The sequence below is a fragment of the Oryx dammah genome, unplaced genomic scaffold, assembly GCF_014754425.2.
Source record: "Oryx dammah isolate SB20612 unplaced genomic scaffold, SCBI_Odam_1.1 HiC_scaffold_17, whole genome shotgun sequence".
NCBI lineage: Eukaryota > Metazoa > Chordata > Mammalia > Artiodactyla > Bovidae > Oryx > Oryx dammah.
This window is the reverse complement of record NW_024070201.1, coordinates 26,828,801-26,847,550: the sequence shown is the minus strand read 5'-3', so window position 1 is coordinate 26,847,550 and position 18,750 is coordinate 26,828,801. Positions and strand designations below refer to the sequence as shown.

Genomic DNA, 18,750 nt, shown 5'->3' with positions numbered 1-18,750 from the left:
GTGTCTGACTCTTTGCGACCCCATGAATCGCAGCACACCAGGCCTCCCTGTCCATCACCAACTCCCGGAGTTCACTCAGACTCATGTGTATCGAGTCAGTGATGCCATCCAGCCATCTCATCCTCTGTCGTCCCCTTCTTCTCCTGCCCCCAATCCCTCCCAGCATCAGAGTCTTTTTTTGCATGAGGTGGCCAAAGTACTGGAGTTTCAGCTTTAGCATCATTCCTTCCAAAGAAATCCCAGGGCTGATCTCCTTTAGAATGGACTGGTTGGATCTCCTTGCAGTCCAAGGGACTCTCAAGAGTCTTCTCCCATGCCACAGTTCAAAAGCATCAATTCTTCAGCACTCAGCTCTCTTCACAGTCCAACTCTCACATCCATACATGACCACAGGAAAAACCATAGGCTTGACTAGATGGACCTTAGTTGGCAAGGTAATGTCTCTGCTTTTGAATATGCTATCCAGGTTGGTCATAACTTTTCTTCAGAGGAGTAAGCGTCTTTTAATTTCATGGCTGCAGTCACCATCTGCAGTGATTTTGGAGCCCCCCAAAATAAAGCCTGACACTGTTTCCACTGTTTCCCCATCTATTTCCCATGAAGTGATGGGACCAGATGCCATGATCTGCGTTTTCTGAATGTTGAGCTTTAAGGCAACTTTTTCACTCTCCTCTTTCACTTTCATCAAGAGGCTTTTTAGTTCCTCTTCACTTTCTGCAATTTCATTTAAATAAGTAAGTCTGTGGCCACTAAGAGTTTCTTCCATTATTAGATGATTGTGAGCTACGGGAGAACTTTAAGCAAGGACTGGAATTCAGTTTGACTTGTTTAAGAAAGGGTATTTTGATGGCAAAAAAAGGATATATTTGAAGGAGAGGGGTCTGCAAGAGCACTTAGAAGGCTGCTGCAGTAAAACAGATGAGAACTGAGAATTGTCTGATGAGTAATGGCCATGGGGATAGAGGAATGGATTATAGATAGAGTTAAAGTGGCATTGTTAGTGGTTAAGAATATGGATAGAGTCAGACTGCTGTGATTCAAATCCCAGTTCCTCTACTTACTGCCTTTGTAATAATGGGCAAATTTTGTAACCTCACTACCTTTGTCTTTAAAATGAAGATTATAATAATAATAATACTAATGATGATGATGAAGACACCACTTATCTCCAAAGGTTGTTGTGAGGATTATATGAGTGTTTGTAAAGTGCTAGTCAGTTTAAAGACTTGTACAACATGTCCACAGCATCATTATGTACCAGGCAATATTCTAAACATTTTTTCCTTCTTAAAAAAACTTTAAAAAATTGAGATGTAACTAACATGACATAAAATCATGTGCAATAATTTGAGAGACAGTTGGCAAAGAAATTCAAACCACTAACAATAAAGTAAATAATGTGTGGGTCATTGGGCTTAGGCTCAAAGGGGTATAAGGCAAGTGAGATCAGGATGAATGATCATAAATAAGAGGAATTTTAAACGCTAGAGATCTAGATGAAGTTAAAAAGCAAGTGTGTTGGGCATAACAAGATCAAAGAGATGAAAGTCTGAAATGTACCCAGTACTATAGCCACTGTGTGCATTTGAAATGTATTAATAGATAGTGCAGCTGAGGAACTGAATTTTGAATTGAATTAACATTTAAAAACTGAAGCAGTTTTAGGACAACTCAGAGAGTTAGCTGGCTTCAAAGCTGAGCACCCAAGTCCATCCTCTCTTCTGGCACCAACTGCAAGTTCAGGAATTTCCCAGTACCACCTGTCACCTTTGATAATTTGCTAAAAGTACTCACAGAATTCACTGAAAGCTATTTAACTCACAGTTACAGTGTATTACAATGAAAGGATTCAGATTAAAATCATCTAAGGGAAGAAACAGAGTCCATGAGAAATACCAAACATGGAACTTTTGTTTTCCTCTCCCCATGGAATGTCTTACTCTCCTGGTGTTGATATGTGATAGTATGCAGAGTCTTGTCCATAGGGAAGCTCACCTGAGCCTCTGTGTTCAGAGTTTCTGTTTTACATAGGAAAGGTTGATTGACTGATTGAATACTTACATAGTTGACCTCAGTTTCCAGGCCAACTGACCCAAAGCTCCCACCCTAAGTCACATTGTTTGTTCTAGTGTGGCCAGCTCACACCCTAAGACTATGTGGGTATGGCCAGTCCCTTGCTAACTCATCTTGTTAGACTACCTGGTATGACCCAAGGTCCCCAGGCAGAGACACTCTAAACCAAAGGATAAAGCCAGTCTATGATGTTGGGCAAGGCCAGTTCTTTATTATACACAGTGTAAAACATTTTCCTATTGAACCCAATTCTTATTTTGGTAAAATTACATTTCGCCTTGACTATAGACAATGTATGGCTTGAAATGTGGTATGCTGTAAGTGTAAAATACACACTGGAGTTTGAAGACTTAGTATGAAAAAAAGGAGATAAGCTCTCATTGCCAATATGCATGTGGTTTACATGTTTCAGTGATTATATTTTTGATATATTAGTTTAAATAAAATAAATTCTTTAAATTAATCTCAAAATGAATCATTTCTTAAAATGTGACTACTAGAAAACCTTTAATTATGTAAATGGCTCACATTTTATTTCTATTCAACATTGCTGATCTAGAAGGTTATATTGAGAGAGAGGGGCGTATACTATTGAAGTTTAGAATTTCAGAGGTATAAAACTATCAGGCAGAGACAAGTTCAAGGTATGGCCATAAGAAACCTGCTGAATTTTGGTGGAGTTATAGGTCGCTGGAGACAAAGTTCAGGTAAACATGAGGTTAAATTATCAGATAAATTATCCTCAAGGCTATGGACATTGCCTAAGCAACTGGCAGACTCTGTGTGGAGCTGTGGACTGTGCAGTGAGTTTCACTGTCTTTGATAAGGGGGTTCCCTGGTAGCTCAGCTGGTAAAGAATCTGCCTGCAATGCAGGAGACCCTGGTTTGATTCCTGGGTGGGGAAGATCTGCTGGAGAAGGGAATGGCTACTCATTCCAGTATTCTGGTCTGGAGAATTCCGTAGACTGTATAGTCCATGGGGTCACAAAGAGTCAGACACATTGATAAATGTGAAGGCAAAAGAGATAGAAAGGGGTTTACCAGGTGCCCTCACATGTCTCTAGTATGAAGCTAGTGGGGACTTAAATTTCCTAATCCCATATAGAATACTGTCCTTTTTTTCTTCATAAGGTCTCTAAAGGGCTTGTTGTCCACAGAGAAATTGTTTGGGAGGTGTCAGAACACAAGATACAAAAGCCCAGCCATGCTTCTTTGCCCGATTAGTTGCTACTCAACATTTATAACCCTTCTCAAAATGTTATGCTTTCTGAGAACTCTGCCCTGGTTGTGCTAGAGAGTTATTGCCTTTTCCCTTCTTCCTCTGAGCACACCTCTCCTGTAGCACTATTTGCAGTGAGTTTTTCTTATTTTTTCTTTTATGTTTCTGTGTCATTGATTTGCACCAGACTGAGTAATTGAGACAGTAGTCTCTTGACTGATCACTTTTCTCAGTGCTGCTTTTGCCAGATCCTCCTCATCCTCCTGACATCAGAGTCTTGGAGAGCTGCCTGGTTCAGTTGCTTGGATCTCTTTTCTTCTATGCACATCTACTCTTGTTGATTTTTATGACCCAAGCAACTGCTGACTTCCAAATTTTAAATCTCCAGTCTGGCTTGTTCTCCGAATTCCCGGTTTATATACTTAGCTGTTTTCTCGATATCTCCCCTTGGTCTGATGGACCATATATCTTAACATGTGCAGACTGAACTCTTGGTTTCCATTCACCAACTTTTTCTTTTTACCAGTCTTTCTTCTCTCAATAACCACAACTCTGTGCATCTAGTTCCTCACACCAGAAGCTTCTATAGAGTCATACTTAATTTCTCTTCTACTTTCATACCTCAGGCCAAAGCCGTCAGTAAATCGTGATGACTCTACCTTCAGAATATATGCGGAATCTGGTCACTTACCATCACCTCAACCAGTACTAGCCTGATGGAAGTCATAGTCATCTCTTGCTAGGATTACTGCAGAAACCTTTATCCAGTCTCCCTGAATCTGCTCTGATTCCTCTATTGCAGCTAGAGTGATTCTTTTAAAGTAAAAGTAGAATGTTCCCACTCAGCTTTCTACTTCTATCAGCTTTCTCTTTTTGGGGGGCTTCCCTGGTAGCTGAGCTGGTAAAGAATCTGCCTGCAATTCAGGAGCCCTTGGTTCAATTCCTGGGTTGGGAAGATGTGCTGAAGAAGGAATAGGCTACCCACTCCATACTAGGCCAGTATGCTGGCCTGGAGAATTCCATGGACTGTATAGTTCATGGGGTCACAAAGAGTTGGACATGAATGAGCAACTTTCACTTTTTTTCATCTGTTTGGAATAAGTGCATAGTCTGTAAACCTCTGTGTTATGTGGTCTCCAGCAGCCTCTGTGACCTCAGCACCTAGTACTCTCCTGCTTTTTCTTACTGACATCTCTTTCTTGTTTGTTAAGCTCTGGATATGTTCCCACTTTAAGGTCTTCATATATTCCATTTCTTCTTCCCAAAATACTCTCCCCAGATATCTACATGGCTCTCTCGTCCATTTCCTTCAGGTCTCCTATCAAACGGTTACCTTACTAGAGAAGACTTCCCTGGTGGCTCATACGGTAAAGTGTCTGCCTACAATGCAGGACCCGGGTTCAATCCCTGGGTCGGGAAGATCCCCTGGAGAAGGAAACGGCAACCCACTGCAGTATTCTTGCCTGGAAAATCCCATGGACGGAGGAGCCTGATAGGCTACAGTCAGTCCATGGGGTCACAAAGAGTCGGACACGACTGAGCGACTTCACTTCACTTTGCTAGCCGTACTGTCTGAAATCTCACTCTTCCTATTGGCCCACTATTCTCTAGTTCCTTCTCTGCTTTGGTTTTTATTGACAACAGACGTATAGAAAGCCTCATAAACTATAAGCCTCATAAGAGTAAGGACTTTGTAAATTTTGAGCCTTGCTAATAAATAGTACTTCGAATAGTTCCCATAGAGAATATATGCTTATTAAATATTTATTGATCTGTTGAATGAAAGACAAAGTGAATGAAAGAATGTCACTAGATCTCATTGTGACATTTGAATCTTATCTGTGTGTTCACTGTTTAATGCAGTGTCTAACAAATTTATTTCATTGTTTCACAAAGATAACCAAGTCAGACATGGAATTTTCATGTTATTCCGTACACATTTTAGCTCAAGGAGTTTTTGACATGGAAGGAAAAATACCTTTTTGTTTTCTGGGTAAGAACAGAGAAAGACTTATTAAAGACTATGAATTCTAAGCAATGTGATTGGCACTGCATGCACAGTCACTGAGTCGCATCCAACTCCTTGTAATTCCAAGGACTGTAGCCCTCCAGGCTCCTGTGTCTATAGGATTTTCCAGGCAAGAATACTTGGGTTGCCATTTCCTTCTCCAGGGGATCTTCCTGACCCAGGGATCAAACCTGTGTCTCCTGCATTGACAGGCGGATTCTTTACCACTAAGCCACAGGGAAGTGCTGAAGCAATGTACTAGGCTTCAATAAATGGTTATTGAATGAGCATTTATTGCTTATTCAATTGATTTATTGAAATGATTATTGCATACTGTTTGGCACTATATTATAAAGGGGCAACCATGATAATGTGGGTCTGTTTAACTTTACAAACAGAACTGGGAAACTGGTTAGTTTTGCAAACCACTAAACTCATAATTTTAAATTTCCACAGAATGATTTCTTTAGACATACATCCCCAGACTTCCTATTTGAGACCATGAAGTCATAAATCCAGCACTTTATCAAGAAAAGTTTCCTGAATACCAGGCAGAATTCATAGGCATTTAAAATAAATTATTAACTTAACAGTACTGTGTTGAAGTATGTATGATTTATTATGGACATTCTCAGTGCCTTAAAAATAACATTTCCTAAAGGTGCCAACATGTATGGAACCCGGAAGTTCTCACACAGCCATTTACTTATGTTATGGGATTCTCAGACACTAACAGAGTAGAAAATGGAAAAGACCGAATTGTATAACTAGAAGCTTTACAAATAGCTGAGAAAAGAAGAGAAGTGCAAGGCAAAGAAGAAAGGGAAAGATATACCCAACTGAATGCTGAGTTCCAAAGAATAGCAGCAAGGGGGAGATAAGATGCATTGTTCATTTTCTTCTTAAATGAACAATGCAAAGAAATAGAGGAAACAATACAAAAGGAAAGAGTAGAGGTCTCTTCAAGAAAATTAGAGATACCAAGGGAACATTTCATGCAAAGATGGACACAATGAAGGACAGAAATGGTAAGGACCTAACAGAGACAGAAGAGATTAAGAAGAGGTGGCAAGAATACACAGAAGAACTGTACAAGAAAGGTCTTCATGACCTGGGTAACCATGACGGTGTGGACACTCACCTAGAGCCAGACATCCTGGAGTTTGAAGTCAAGTGGGTGTTAGGAAGCATTAGTGCAGACAAAGCAAGTGTTGGTGATGGAATTACAGTTGAGCTATTTCAAATCCTAAAAGACGATGCTGTTAAAGTGCTGCATTCATTATGCCAGCAAATTTGGAAAACTCAGCAATGGCTACAGGACTGGAAAAGGTCAGATCTCGTTCCAATCCCAAAGAAGGGCAATGCCAAAGAATGTCCAAACTACCACACAATTGTGCTCATCTCATATGCTAGCAAGATATTGCTCAAAATCCTTCAAGCTTGGCTTCAGCAGTAAGTGAACTGAGAACTTTCAGATGTACAAGCTATGTTTTGAAAAGGCAGAGGAACCAGAGATCAAATTGCCAACATCTACTGGATCATTGAAAAAATAAGAGAATTCTAGAAAACATCTACTGCTTCATTGACTACACTAATGCTTTTGACTGTGTGGATCACAACAAACTGTGGAAAGTTCTTAAAGAATAGGAATAGCAGACTGCTTTACCTGCCTCCTGAGAAACCTGTATGAAAGTTAAGAAGCAACAGTTAGAACTGGACATTAAACAAAATGGTTGTTGACTGGTTCAGAATTGGGAAAGGAGTATGTCAATGCTGTATATTGTCACCCTGCTTATTTAACTTATATGCAGAACACATCATGCAAAATGCCACACTGGATGAATCCCAGTTTGGAATCAAGATTGCCGGAAGAAAATCAACAACCTCAGATATGCAGATGATAACCACCCTTATGGCAGAAAGTGAAGAGAAACTAAAGAGCCTCTTGATGAAGGTGAAAGAAGAGAGTGAAAAAACTGGCCTAAACTTCAACGTTCAAAAAACTAATGGCATCCAGTCCCATCAGTTCAGTTCAGTTGCTCAGTTGTGTCTGACTCTTTGCAACCCCATGAATCGCAGCACGCCAGGCCTCCCTGTCCATCACCATCTCACGGAGTTCACTCAGACTCATGTGCATCGAGTCAGTGATGCCATCCAGCCATCTCATCCTCTGTCATCCCCTTCTCCGCCTGCCCTCAATCCCTCCCAGCATCAGAGTCTTTTCCAGTGAGTCAACTCTTAGCATGAGGTGGCCAAAGTACTGGAGTTTCAGCTTTAGCATCATTCCTTCCAAAGAAATCCCAGGGCTGATCTCCTTCAGAATGGACTGGTTGGATCTCCTTGCAGTCCAAGGGACTCTCAAGAGTCTTTTCCAACACCACAGTTCAAAAGCATCAATTCTTCAGCGCTCAGCCTTCTTCACAGACCGACTCTCACATCCATACATGACCACAGGAAAAACCATAGCCTTGACTAGACGGACCTTAGTCGGCAAGGTAGTGTCTCTGCTTTTGAATATACTGTCTAGGTTGGTCATAACTTTTCTTCAGAGGAGTAAGCGTCTTTTAATTTCATGGCTGCAGTCATCATCTGCAGTGATTTTGGAGCCCCGAAAGATAAAGTCTGACACTGTTTCCACTGTTTCCCCATTTATTTGCCATGAAGTGATGGGACCAGATGCCATGATCTTCGTTTTCTGAATGTTGAGCTTTAAGCCAACTTTTTCACTCTCCACTTTCACTTTCATCAAGAGACTTTTTAGTTCCTCTTCACTTTCTGCCATAAGGGTGGTGTCATCTCCATATCTGAGGTTATTGATGTTTCTCTCAGCAATCTTGATTCCAGCTTGTGTTTCTTCCAGTCCAGCATTTCTCATGATGTACTCTGTATATAAGTTAAATAAGCAGGGTGACAATATACAGCCTTGACGTACTCCTTTTCCTATTTGGCACCAGTTGTTGTTCCATGTCCAGTTCTAACTGTTGCTTCCTGACCTGCATACAGATTTCTCAAGAGGCAGGTCAGGTGGTCTGGTATTCCCATCTCTTTCAGAATTTTCCACAGTTAATTGTGATCCACACAGTCAAAGGCTTTGGCGTAGTCAATAAAGCAGAAATAGATGTTTTTCTGGAACTCTCTTGCTTCTTCATGGCAAATAGATGGGGAAAAAATGAAAACAGTGGCAGATTTTATTTTCTTGGGCTCCAGAATCACTGCAGGTGGTGACTGAAGCCATGAAGTTAAAAGACACTTGCTCCTTGGAAGGAAAGCTACGACAAAACGAGACAGCGTATTAAGAAGCAGAGACATCACTTTGCCGACAAAGGTCCCTCTAGTCAAAACTATGGTTTTTCCAGTAGTTATGTTCAGATATGAGAGTTGAACCATAAAGAAGGCTAAGTGCTGAAAAATTGATGCTTTTGAACTGTGGTGCTGGAGAAGGCTTAGAGTCCCTTGGACTGCAAGGAGATCAAGCCAGTCAGTCTTATAGGAAATCAACCCTTAATATTCACTGGCAGGACTGATGCTGAAGCTGCAATGCTTTGGCCATCTGATGCGAAGAACTGACTCATTGGAAAAGACCCTGATTCTGGGAAAGATTGAAGGCCGGAGGAGAAGGGAATAACAGAGAATGAGATGGTTGGTTGCCATCACTGACTCAATGGACATGAGTTTGAGCAAAGTCTGAGAGACAGTGAAGAACAGGAATCCTGGCCTGCGTGGGGTCATAAAGAGTCAGACACAACTTAGCAACTGAAACCAAACAGCAACATGTACTAGATATTAGGTGTTACACGTGTTAGCTTGCAGCCTCCCACATGTTTGAGAACACTATCACATTGTTTATTTGAATACATTGCTATGTGCTGGGTGGTGGCTGTTGTAACATGCTTTTCTTATTTAATCCTCATAGCATTCTATATATTTTTATAACTAAAACACTATTTTAGTTATATAAATTAGTTTATAGTTTATATTATATAAATTATTTACTCCCTTTGGTTAGAAAAACTAGCTGGTTTTTAAGGCTTTATTGACAAGTCAGTAAGTATTATAGAATTTCATAAAATAACCTATTTCCTTCTCTAATTAATTTCATATTCATTGTTCTTCATTTTTTTGTTTTATTTTCTTAATATCAGACTTTTTAGCATTTATATTTGCAACCTGCCCAAAATATGAGGGAGCTGCCTATGCTTAATGCTTAAAAAATTACAGTTTGATGACTTCGCTTTACTGCTAAATATCCATGAACCTAGAGTCTGTCATACAGACTGTGAAGTAGGTCAGAAATAAAAAAAAAAAAACAGATATTTTATATTTATGCATGTATATGGAATCTAGAAAAATGGTACTGATGAACATATTTTCAGGGCAGGATAGAGATTCAGAGCTAGAGAAGGGACTTGTGGACACAGTGGGGGGAGGAAAGGATGGGACAAATTGAGAGAGTAGCATTGTTTTATATATATATAGACTACTAAAATAGATAGCAGGTGGGAAGCTGCTTTATAGCACAGGAAACTCAGCTCAGTGCTCTAGAGGGGTGGCAGTGGGGTAGGAGGGAGGCTCAAGAGAGAGGGATGTATGTATACTTACAGCTGATTCACATTTTGTACAGCAGACCCTAACACAACATTGTAAAGCAATTATACTCAGGTTAAAAAACAAAAAGAACCCCTGGTCTAGAGGAGGAGGTATACATGTTGAGAAACAGCTATAATACAGTTGCTCACTGATGTTACAGAGTATATGGACTAAATGCCATTTGATATGAAATATGGACCAGTTCTTCAGACGGTAAAGTGTCTGCCTACAATGCGGGAGACCTGGGTTCAATCCCTGGGTCTGAAAGATCCTCTGGAGAAGGAAATGGTAACCTACTCCAGTACTATTGCCTGGAAAATCCCATGGAGCCTGGTAGGCTACAGTCAGTCTGTGGGGTTGCAAAGAGTCGAACACGACTGAGCGACATCACTTTCACTTTCTTCTAGGGTAGATGAGTATGTTAGGGAAAGTTTCAGAGACATGATGAATCATTTGAAAGAATGAGCTAGACTTGAAGTCTGCAGATTATGCTAGGAATCAGAGAAGAACCTCTGTATTACAAAATTAGCTAACCCACCTTGGCTAGTATATTGATATAGCATGAAAAACATTTTTATTGCATCTGAGAAGTCTGAATGACATTCTTAAAAGGCTTTTTTTTTTTTTTTTAGGATATATGGGATTCTGTTTCGCAGGCTGCCTGGGCTTATACTTAGTCTAGAAGTATTTTTTTAAGAAACTATAAGAAAACAAATCCTCCTTTATACATTAATGTGAATAGACCTCATATCAAAAGAATGGCTTGTTTTTAATAGCCTTAACATAAACTATGCTTAGTTTACAAACTTTGTTTGTAAATTAGTAAAAAAAAAAATAGTTTTTATAAAAGTTTATAGTCTATCCTCTGATTGTTATTCCTAGAGTTAATCTATAATTAATAAGCATCCACCACATGCAAAGGTCTCTTTTCTATGTAGTAAGGAGGCTTAGGAAAAACTAGAAATTGTTTTAGCCTAAAACTTTTAGAACTAAAGCTTATTTTGTGGCTGTGTGTCACCAAAAAAAAAAAAGTGTTTTCTCAGAACACTGAAGCAAAAGGTTTAGTATTTGGGATAGACAGGAGAAAATAGTATGCATTTTGTTTTTATACCTGCAAGAATACTTAGTAATGAGTAACTCCAAATATTTATCTTGGTTGCAGTGGTAGTTCCACAAATCTATACATATGATGAAATGACATAGGCGTATACACATATTCCAACCATGTCAAATTCTGGCTTTTGATATTGTTCTATAATTATGTAAGATTGGACTATTGGAGGAAACGGGGTGAAGGATACATGGGATTTCCCTGTACTACCTCTGCAGCTTCTGTGAATCTGTAATTATTTCAAAAGAAAAGGTAGGGAAAAAAGCTTACTACTTTGGCTGTCGTTTTGAGAGTAGATTGATTGCGGGGGGCCGGGGGCAGAATCGAGGGTACTGGTTAGGAGAACTATTCTGAGGGTTTGCAGCAACCCAGAGGGCGATAATGGCTATCAGACCAAATTGGTGGCACTGGAGTAGGGCGGGGATAGGGGTGACGATAGTTGAGTTCTGGATGTATCTTGACAGCAGAGTTTATAAAATCTGCTGAGGGCCTGGATGTGAGGAACGGGAGAAAGAGAAGGAAAGACAACAGCAGGGTTTGGCCTGGACCACTGGAAGGATGAAGGAAAGCGATGGCAACAAGAAGAAGCACCAAGTAGAGAAGCCTGGCATGAGGTAGTTGGATTCTTGTCAAGGAAAAACAAATAACAGGCCCTCTTCCTCTAGTGCCTGGCAGCTCGGGGTGTCCAAGGGTTAGGGACAGTGTGATATTTAAGTGAGTGCACTCTTGTTAACCTGCTACCAGGCAGCTGGGTTATCTTGGCCTCGCCTTGGCTCTTTTGGAAAGAAGCGTGTGTTTGATAAACAGGAAGTTGTTTCCATGGGTGTAGAAAGAAGAAATGCTAGAACTGAGTGGCACAGCAGAGAACTGCTAGCTGTGGTTAGCCTGGAATGGGCAGAGATCCTTGCAGGTAGCCACCTAGCTTAGCACACAAGCCACCTTTTCCCCATTCAAGACTGAGTTATTTCTTCATCATGAAAAATGAAAAGCCTCTGCCCTGCTGCTTGACCTGCTGTCAGGGTATGTTCATTTTCAGCTAGTGTTTGGGTCAGTTACGAGTCGTAGACCTAGCAGACAAATGGAGACACTGTCTGTTTATAGTGGAAAAGTGACTTATTTTAAGAAATGTTGGCTCCCCACCACTACCCCATTAGTGGCATGCCTCTGACACTCCAGTGAGCTGGTCTAGGGACGTTAAGACTGCCTTGTGTGTATTTTTGCTCTTTGAAAGGTTAGAATCTAAATGTACCACAAGATATTTCTTCTTGAGTCAGATTGGGACAAAATTACAAGCAGTCAGTTCTGAAGCAAACTTTATAAATGCTGGTGCTTGAATACTTTTGAAACTTCAGAATTCATTCCCTCTGCTTCTAATAATATACTCTTCATGAGGTATATAAATCCCTTAGTGTCACTAACTTTTTTTTTTAACTTTGTAAGGAAAAACAGATAAAAAAGATCGTAGAAACCCGGTGCCAAGTGATTTGTGGTGATTGAAAAGTGAGAAAGACAACTTAGACTCCTTACTTTTTTGTTGTTTGATTTTATAGTTTTTATTTCATAGATTTCTTGTAATAAGAGCTAGAACTCCTTCTAATTGAGAGTCACCTCATCTTTGTCAGCGTTGAAATGGTTGAAGTTATGATAGAGGATACCTTTAAATTTGCAGGTACAGTGGGAACTAAGTAGATTAGTAGTTAATTGATGGTGAAAAGGGGTTTACTGTGACGGATTGCATATTGTCTAGACTCGGGTGAGTGGGTGGGGGCACGAGTCTAGGAATACAGGAAGCTAGTGTCCGAGCAGGGTGAGTTGCCTGGGACTAGTGATGTGGGTGGGATCTTGCCCAGTATTTCGGAGAACTAGCTAACTAAGCTGTCCAGAAGAAGCAGAGCAACTCTCAGAGTTCCTTGCAACTGGGTGTCTCCTGACAAGTTTCAAAATGTGTTTTACTTTGAATGTTGAAGTGGTTCCGGAGCTGTTTTGTATCATTTGCCTTCTGAAATTACCCCAGTGTGTTTTCCAGTGCTGTGACTTTGTGTTAAGTCCAGGCTGGCCTCCTCCTCTGGGTTTCTTCGCTAAAAGTTAAATATCATATTTGAACTGGAAGAATTTTTGCTACTTGCCTATGGAACATTCATGAACATAAAGCAGCCATTTGTCAGCAGGCAGCTGAAAGGCAATTTCAGCAGGGACTGCAAACCACTGCAGGCTGTTGGCTTCCTGGCACACCCAGTAGACCCTAAGGTTTACACTGAAAGCAAACTAACAAGGACTGTGGGTTCGTAGGTGGGGGAGAGTGGTGGTAATAAGATGGGCAAAAATAAAAGCAGAGGCTGAAGTCTGAATGGCATTGAGCCAGTATGAAGGTCCAGTATGTGGGGAAGAACACAACACTCCCCCAAAGAACTTAAACATCAAACACAATGGCTCAAAAAAAACATCTGATGTTTACAGCTAACATATTTTGAAAAAAGTAAATTGTGTGTATCTTCTTTATATTCATAGCTATAGGGATACTGTAGATATCTTTAGGGAAAGAAAGTGAAAGTGTTAGTTGCTTAGTCATGTCCAGCTCTTTGCCATCCCATGAGCTGTAGCCTGCCAGGCTTCTCTGTCCATGGAATTCTCCAGGCAAGAATACTGGAGTGGGTTGCCAATTCCTTCTCCAGGGGATCTTCCCAACCCAAGGATCGAACCAGGTCTCCTGCATTGCAGACAGATTCTTTGCCATCTGAGCCGCCAGGGAAGCCTTCTTTAGTGAAAGTGCTATATAACTTCAGCTCTTTCACCCAGTGTGCTGTCACAAATACCTTGTAACCAGAGCCATGTAACACTGACAGTTGGTGTATAATAATAAAAATCAGTTTTGAGCACTACAGTATCCTGAACAAAGAGCCTTACGATCTGTTAACCAAATGCTGAAATAGCATTTATGTAGTATTGAGTGGAACTTTTTTAAAAAATAGCTTTTAAAAAAATGCCTTTGGAAGTTAAAATTTTGTCATATATGATAACTCTTAGTCAAAGTACGAGTATATTCCCAAATATGCTGTTGTTTCTTTGGCCATAGCATGTAACAGAATTTCTGTTTAGCAGATCAAGAGATAGAGATATTGGCAATATAAATGATTCATCCAAGGACAACCAATGTGTCATTCTAGAGATAAAACAGAATTAGTCTGCATTCCACCAGCTCCTGGCCTGTGTAACATTTTTGAGAACTTTCCAATCATTTTAGGAAAACAAAGTACTTGGAAAATATAAAGAGTTTTTTTTAATAAAAGAAAATCACTTATTTTGGAAATGGCTAAATTAATCATTCTGTTGTGTTTAAGAAGCTCTTTGATGTGTTCTGGTAATTAGTATTTACTGCCAGATGAATGTCTCCTGGGCATTTTAATTAATGGGTGGCTTGGCCAAATGAGCTTCTGATGGTAAACCTTCATAAGGGCTTATTTTTGTTTCTCAAGAATAGCTGTCTCTTCAAAGCTCTTTAATTAGACAGTTTAGCAGCTAAAACACATTATTAGAATAATTAGGCCTTGGATTAAGAGCAGTAGTGGGTCAAAGGAGCAGGCACTGTTAGAGAGTGGCCTCTTGCAGTGGTGCATGGTGTCCATTTCTGATGGTTGTCCAGTTCTTCAGCAGCTTATGTTCACTCCTTGTCCCTCTCTGAGGCTTTTGTGTTGCTTGAAGTTCATTTGACAGATTGTACCAGAAGCCTAAACATACCAATGTGTGAGCTCATTTATCACCACCTCCAAACTCTGGTGGAAAGCTGTATCCTAGTCCTTTTAATATCTAAGCTAAAGTTATCTTATTTTCTCTTTATTTCTACTAAATTGGTAATCTTGGCCATAATAATGATTGTTTTTGAGGGAAATGCTTCAAAGATTTTGTGTGTGGGTCATTGATAACTCTTAGCAATTATAGCAGCTTCTTTGAGGAGTCTTTCTTAATAATTTAAATAACCTACTTATAACATTGTTCTTAAAATTACTGTTGTATTTGGTCTCCAAAGTCTTATCTTCTTTGTGGTCAGAATGTTGTTCGAATTGTTTGAAAATCTGCTGTGTAGATGAATTACCATTTTTCCCCCTCTTCTTTACACCCTCTTCCCCCATTTCTTGTCCTGAGCTCTTAATCTTGTTAGTCTTTACTAGAGCATATATTTTATTTCAGAGTTCTTCTCTCTGGTGAAAGAAAGAAATATCTGACTGGTCCCATGGGGGTTTGATATGGTGCCAAAACAATCGGGTAGTGTTACTGAAACTACTATTAGAAAACGAACAATAATATAGTCACTTATGTTGTCTAATTTTTCACTTTCCCACTATCTCGGATGCTTATGATGGCAAATGCGTCTTTTCCCAAGCTGGATCAGTTGGTTTAAGGATAGTGCTGAGAAGCTATTACAGATTTCAAACAGAGCAAACTGTGTCACTAACGTTTCTAATCCCATCAGCTGTCATGACCCGTATTTGTTGTTAGATGAAGAGCTGGGTTAGGATATGCCTGTCATTGGTTTAATATAAACCTACTGCCATGATTAGAAAAAAGTTATAGAACTTATGATATGTAGCTTTTAAACATAGTAGCTAGCCTGATTTAGAGATACACAAAGTTTATCACTTGTAAATTCTTTTGTTGTCCCTTAGTTAGCAACATAGCCAATGGGGTTATTTCATTTAAAGTGGTAGAAACTGCATTTGGTTTTCTATTGATGTTATCAGTAAAGCTTCATAACACAGTTTTAAAATATTTGGTAAGCACAGTAAATGCACATGTAAAGATGCAGGCATATTGCTGTACATTCCAGAGAATAGTCGCCAAATACATACATTTTATGTCAAGTTGTAAAACTTGAGAGCAAAAGAGATCAGCCTGAACAGAGGCCTATATAAAGCAGGATTTCCCCCCCTTAGCAATGACTAATTTCTGTCTGTTCTCTCCTAAAACGATTGATTACTGTGACTCTGCTTTTTGACTCACTCTTTAGCACAGGAAATATTGCTGATACTGATACTTATCTCATGTGCATGTTTGCTCTGTATATGTAAACTTTTGCAGTGGAACTGTGAACAGGAAGGTGTTGAGTATTATGATCCTTGAAGAAAACCATTACGTGTGTCCCTCACAACTCTCCCTTTCTATGGTAGGGTGAGTGTGCTCTTATATATGTAATGGGATTTATACTTGATGGAGTTTGGGTGCTTTACTAATGAATTTTATAGATACAAATCAAGACTGCGAGTGCATTGCGTTCCATCTGTTTGTGTCACTTCTTTGACTCACTCTTGTGCTGGGCCCACTTGCAGCCCTCCTTCTGTCTACCTTTTGAAATCACACCAGTCCCCAACGAGAACTGACGGTACTCTTCTTTGGCACAGACCACCTGGTGGCCCACGGCAGGATGGCAGAAAAGGAGGCCCGTCGCAAGTTCAAACAGATCGTGGCAGCCGTGTATTTTTGTCACTGTCGGAACATTGTTCATCGTGATTTAAAAGCTGAAAATTTGCTCCTGGACGCCAATCTGAATATCAAGATAGCAGGTGAGAAGTGTGCTGAAGATGTGCAATAGGAATAAAGGAGCTTTTCCTTCAAGGTTCTTAAAGCAAGGGATTGTCTTGTTTCTATCTATTCAGAAAGAAGTGTTGTGAAAAGGATTTTGTGTGTGTGTGGCTTGAAAATTAATAAACCTTCAAAATACACTTATGTAAATTTTTCACATAGTTTCTGATACAACTAGGTTGGGGAGAAAAAAGAAAAAGTGATTTTTAAGTAAGGAATACAACATAGAATAAAGTAGTAAAAGACCTCATAAAATTGTATGCCCACCCTCACTTGAGAAGGTTGATTTGTCATTGCTGATACAGAGCATGCTTATTCTTAAGACTGTGGTTTTAAGAATAGATCTTATTGTGGTTTAAAGGCAATACATCTCTCTTCATCCTCAAATTTCATTCATCTGTTCACCCGACAGTGCCTGGAAAAGCACTTTTCACTGCCTCAGTCTCCTCATACTTCAGTTTTAGTAGACTGCCAGCATTTGCCTAACCAATGCAAGCTCACCACCTATTGAAAGAAGAAAGTGACTGCAATCTATATGGAAACTATAGATATGAAAATAAGCCATTTTTGTTTTCTGATAGTTTTTGGTATTACACTTTATGTCCCTCATCTCCCAGATAAAAAAGGAAGGGAGTCTCATATAGAAAACAGAAGTGTAGCTAGAATATAACTGTCTTTAAAAACCTAAGTAAGAAACAGTTCTAAAGATTTCCGTCCTTAACCAGATGGTAATTCAGAATTCAAGTTTATATTATACATGAGAGGTCAGAGTCCCTGTATGTAGGTTGGTGATTCTTCTGACAGTTTCTTTTGTGTACATAACTGCCCCCTTTCCAGGCTCTGCTTTCACATCCTTGGAATTCACCTAGCCTTATGTTTATCTGAGTTAGGCTGATTAGAACTTTTCAGCTGTGAGCTCTTTGAGTCCTATATTTGCTCAATATACAGTAGACAGGAATTAGATACTTTCTTTTTCTTACATGAAATTAAGTTTTTCCTTTGCCCTTATATCGGTTTTATATTCTTTAATGCTCTCTAGATGCCGACAGTTCTCACAAGGCTGGGCAGGGGGAAAGGCCTCACAGTTTCAAACTCTCTTTTGTCATTATTGTAGCTTCAATTGAATTAATGATAACAATACTTACTAAGCTTAACAATCCTTAAAAGTATAATAAAATGTTGTGTTAATTATCTATTCTGATGTAACAAATGGCTGCACACTTTGTGGCTTGAAGCAATGTAAGTGTATTATTATCTTATAGCTCTGGAGGTCCAGAATCTGGAGGGAGTCGTGTGGGGCTGAAATGAAGGTGGGGTGGGACTGGCTCCATCTAGAGGCTTTTGGGGATTCGTGTCCTTCCCTTCGTCAGCTTCGGGAGTCCTTCTGTGTTCCTTGGCTCCAGCCCTTTCTCACATCACTCTTCCGCCTCCTGTTGCCATTGCCACATCTCTCACTCCTAATCTGTTCCCCCTCTTCCCTCTTGAAAGGACCCTGGTGATTATATTGGGCCCTCCAGGATGGTCTCTCCTGCTCAAGATCCTTAACCTAGTGACTTCCTTGGTGGTCCAGGGGCTAAGACTTTACACTCCAGTGGAGGGGCCCACGATCCACCCCTTGTTAGGAAACTAGATCCCACGGGTTGCAACGAAGATGGAAGATCCCAAGCGCCACAACCAAGAGCCTGCACAGCCAAATAAATGATAAATAAATAAATAAAGTTTTTAATGAATAAATACATGAAGTTTAAAAAAAAAGATCCTTTTTTTAATAAATGAAGTTTAAGGTCCTTGACCTAATCATGTCTGCGAAAGTAGGTAACACATTCACAGGTTCCACGGATTAGGACAGGGACATCTTTGAAGGGCTGTTACTCAGCCAGCCACAAATGTCATTGTAGGGCTCTTTGGATTGGTAATTAAGGTAGTGAGTAAAAAAAAGGCCCAGGTTTTCTGCTCCAGTCTTATTCTATTGACCAAAGATCAAGAAAAAATTGTTATGCTTTTTTGTTCTTGATTTTGAATTTAGAACCATTTTGGTTCAGTTAAGGGCAATTTGCCCTAGAGAAGGAAATGGCAACCCACTCCAGTATTCTTGCCTGGAGAATTCCATGGACAGAGGAGCCTGGTGAGACCCAGTCTGTGGGGTCACAGAGAGTTGGACACAACTGTGTGACTAAC

At 39.9% G+C, this 18,750-nt stretch overlaps 1 protein-coding gene across 5 annotated transcripts in view; it reads left to right on the top strand.

Moving 5' to 3' along the window:
* The window catches only part of SIK3 (SIK family kinase 3), a 263,445-nt gene that overhangs the window by 167,212 nt on the left and 77,483 nt on the right, over positions 1–18,750 (top strand). For all 5 annotated transcript variants that reach the window (XM_040258061.1, XM_040258064.1, XM_040258062.1 and 2 more), the window contains exon 4: positions 16,392–16,553. In XM_040258061.1, coding sequence (XP_040113995.1) covers positions 16,392–16,553 — 162 coding nt within the window. The remainder of the gene's footprint in view (positions 1–16,391; positions 16,554–18,750) is intronic.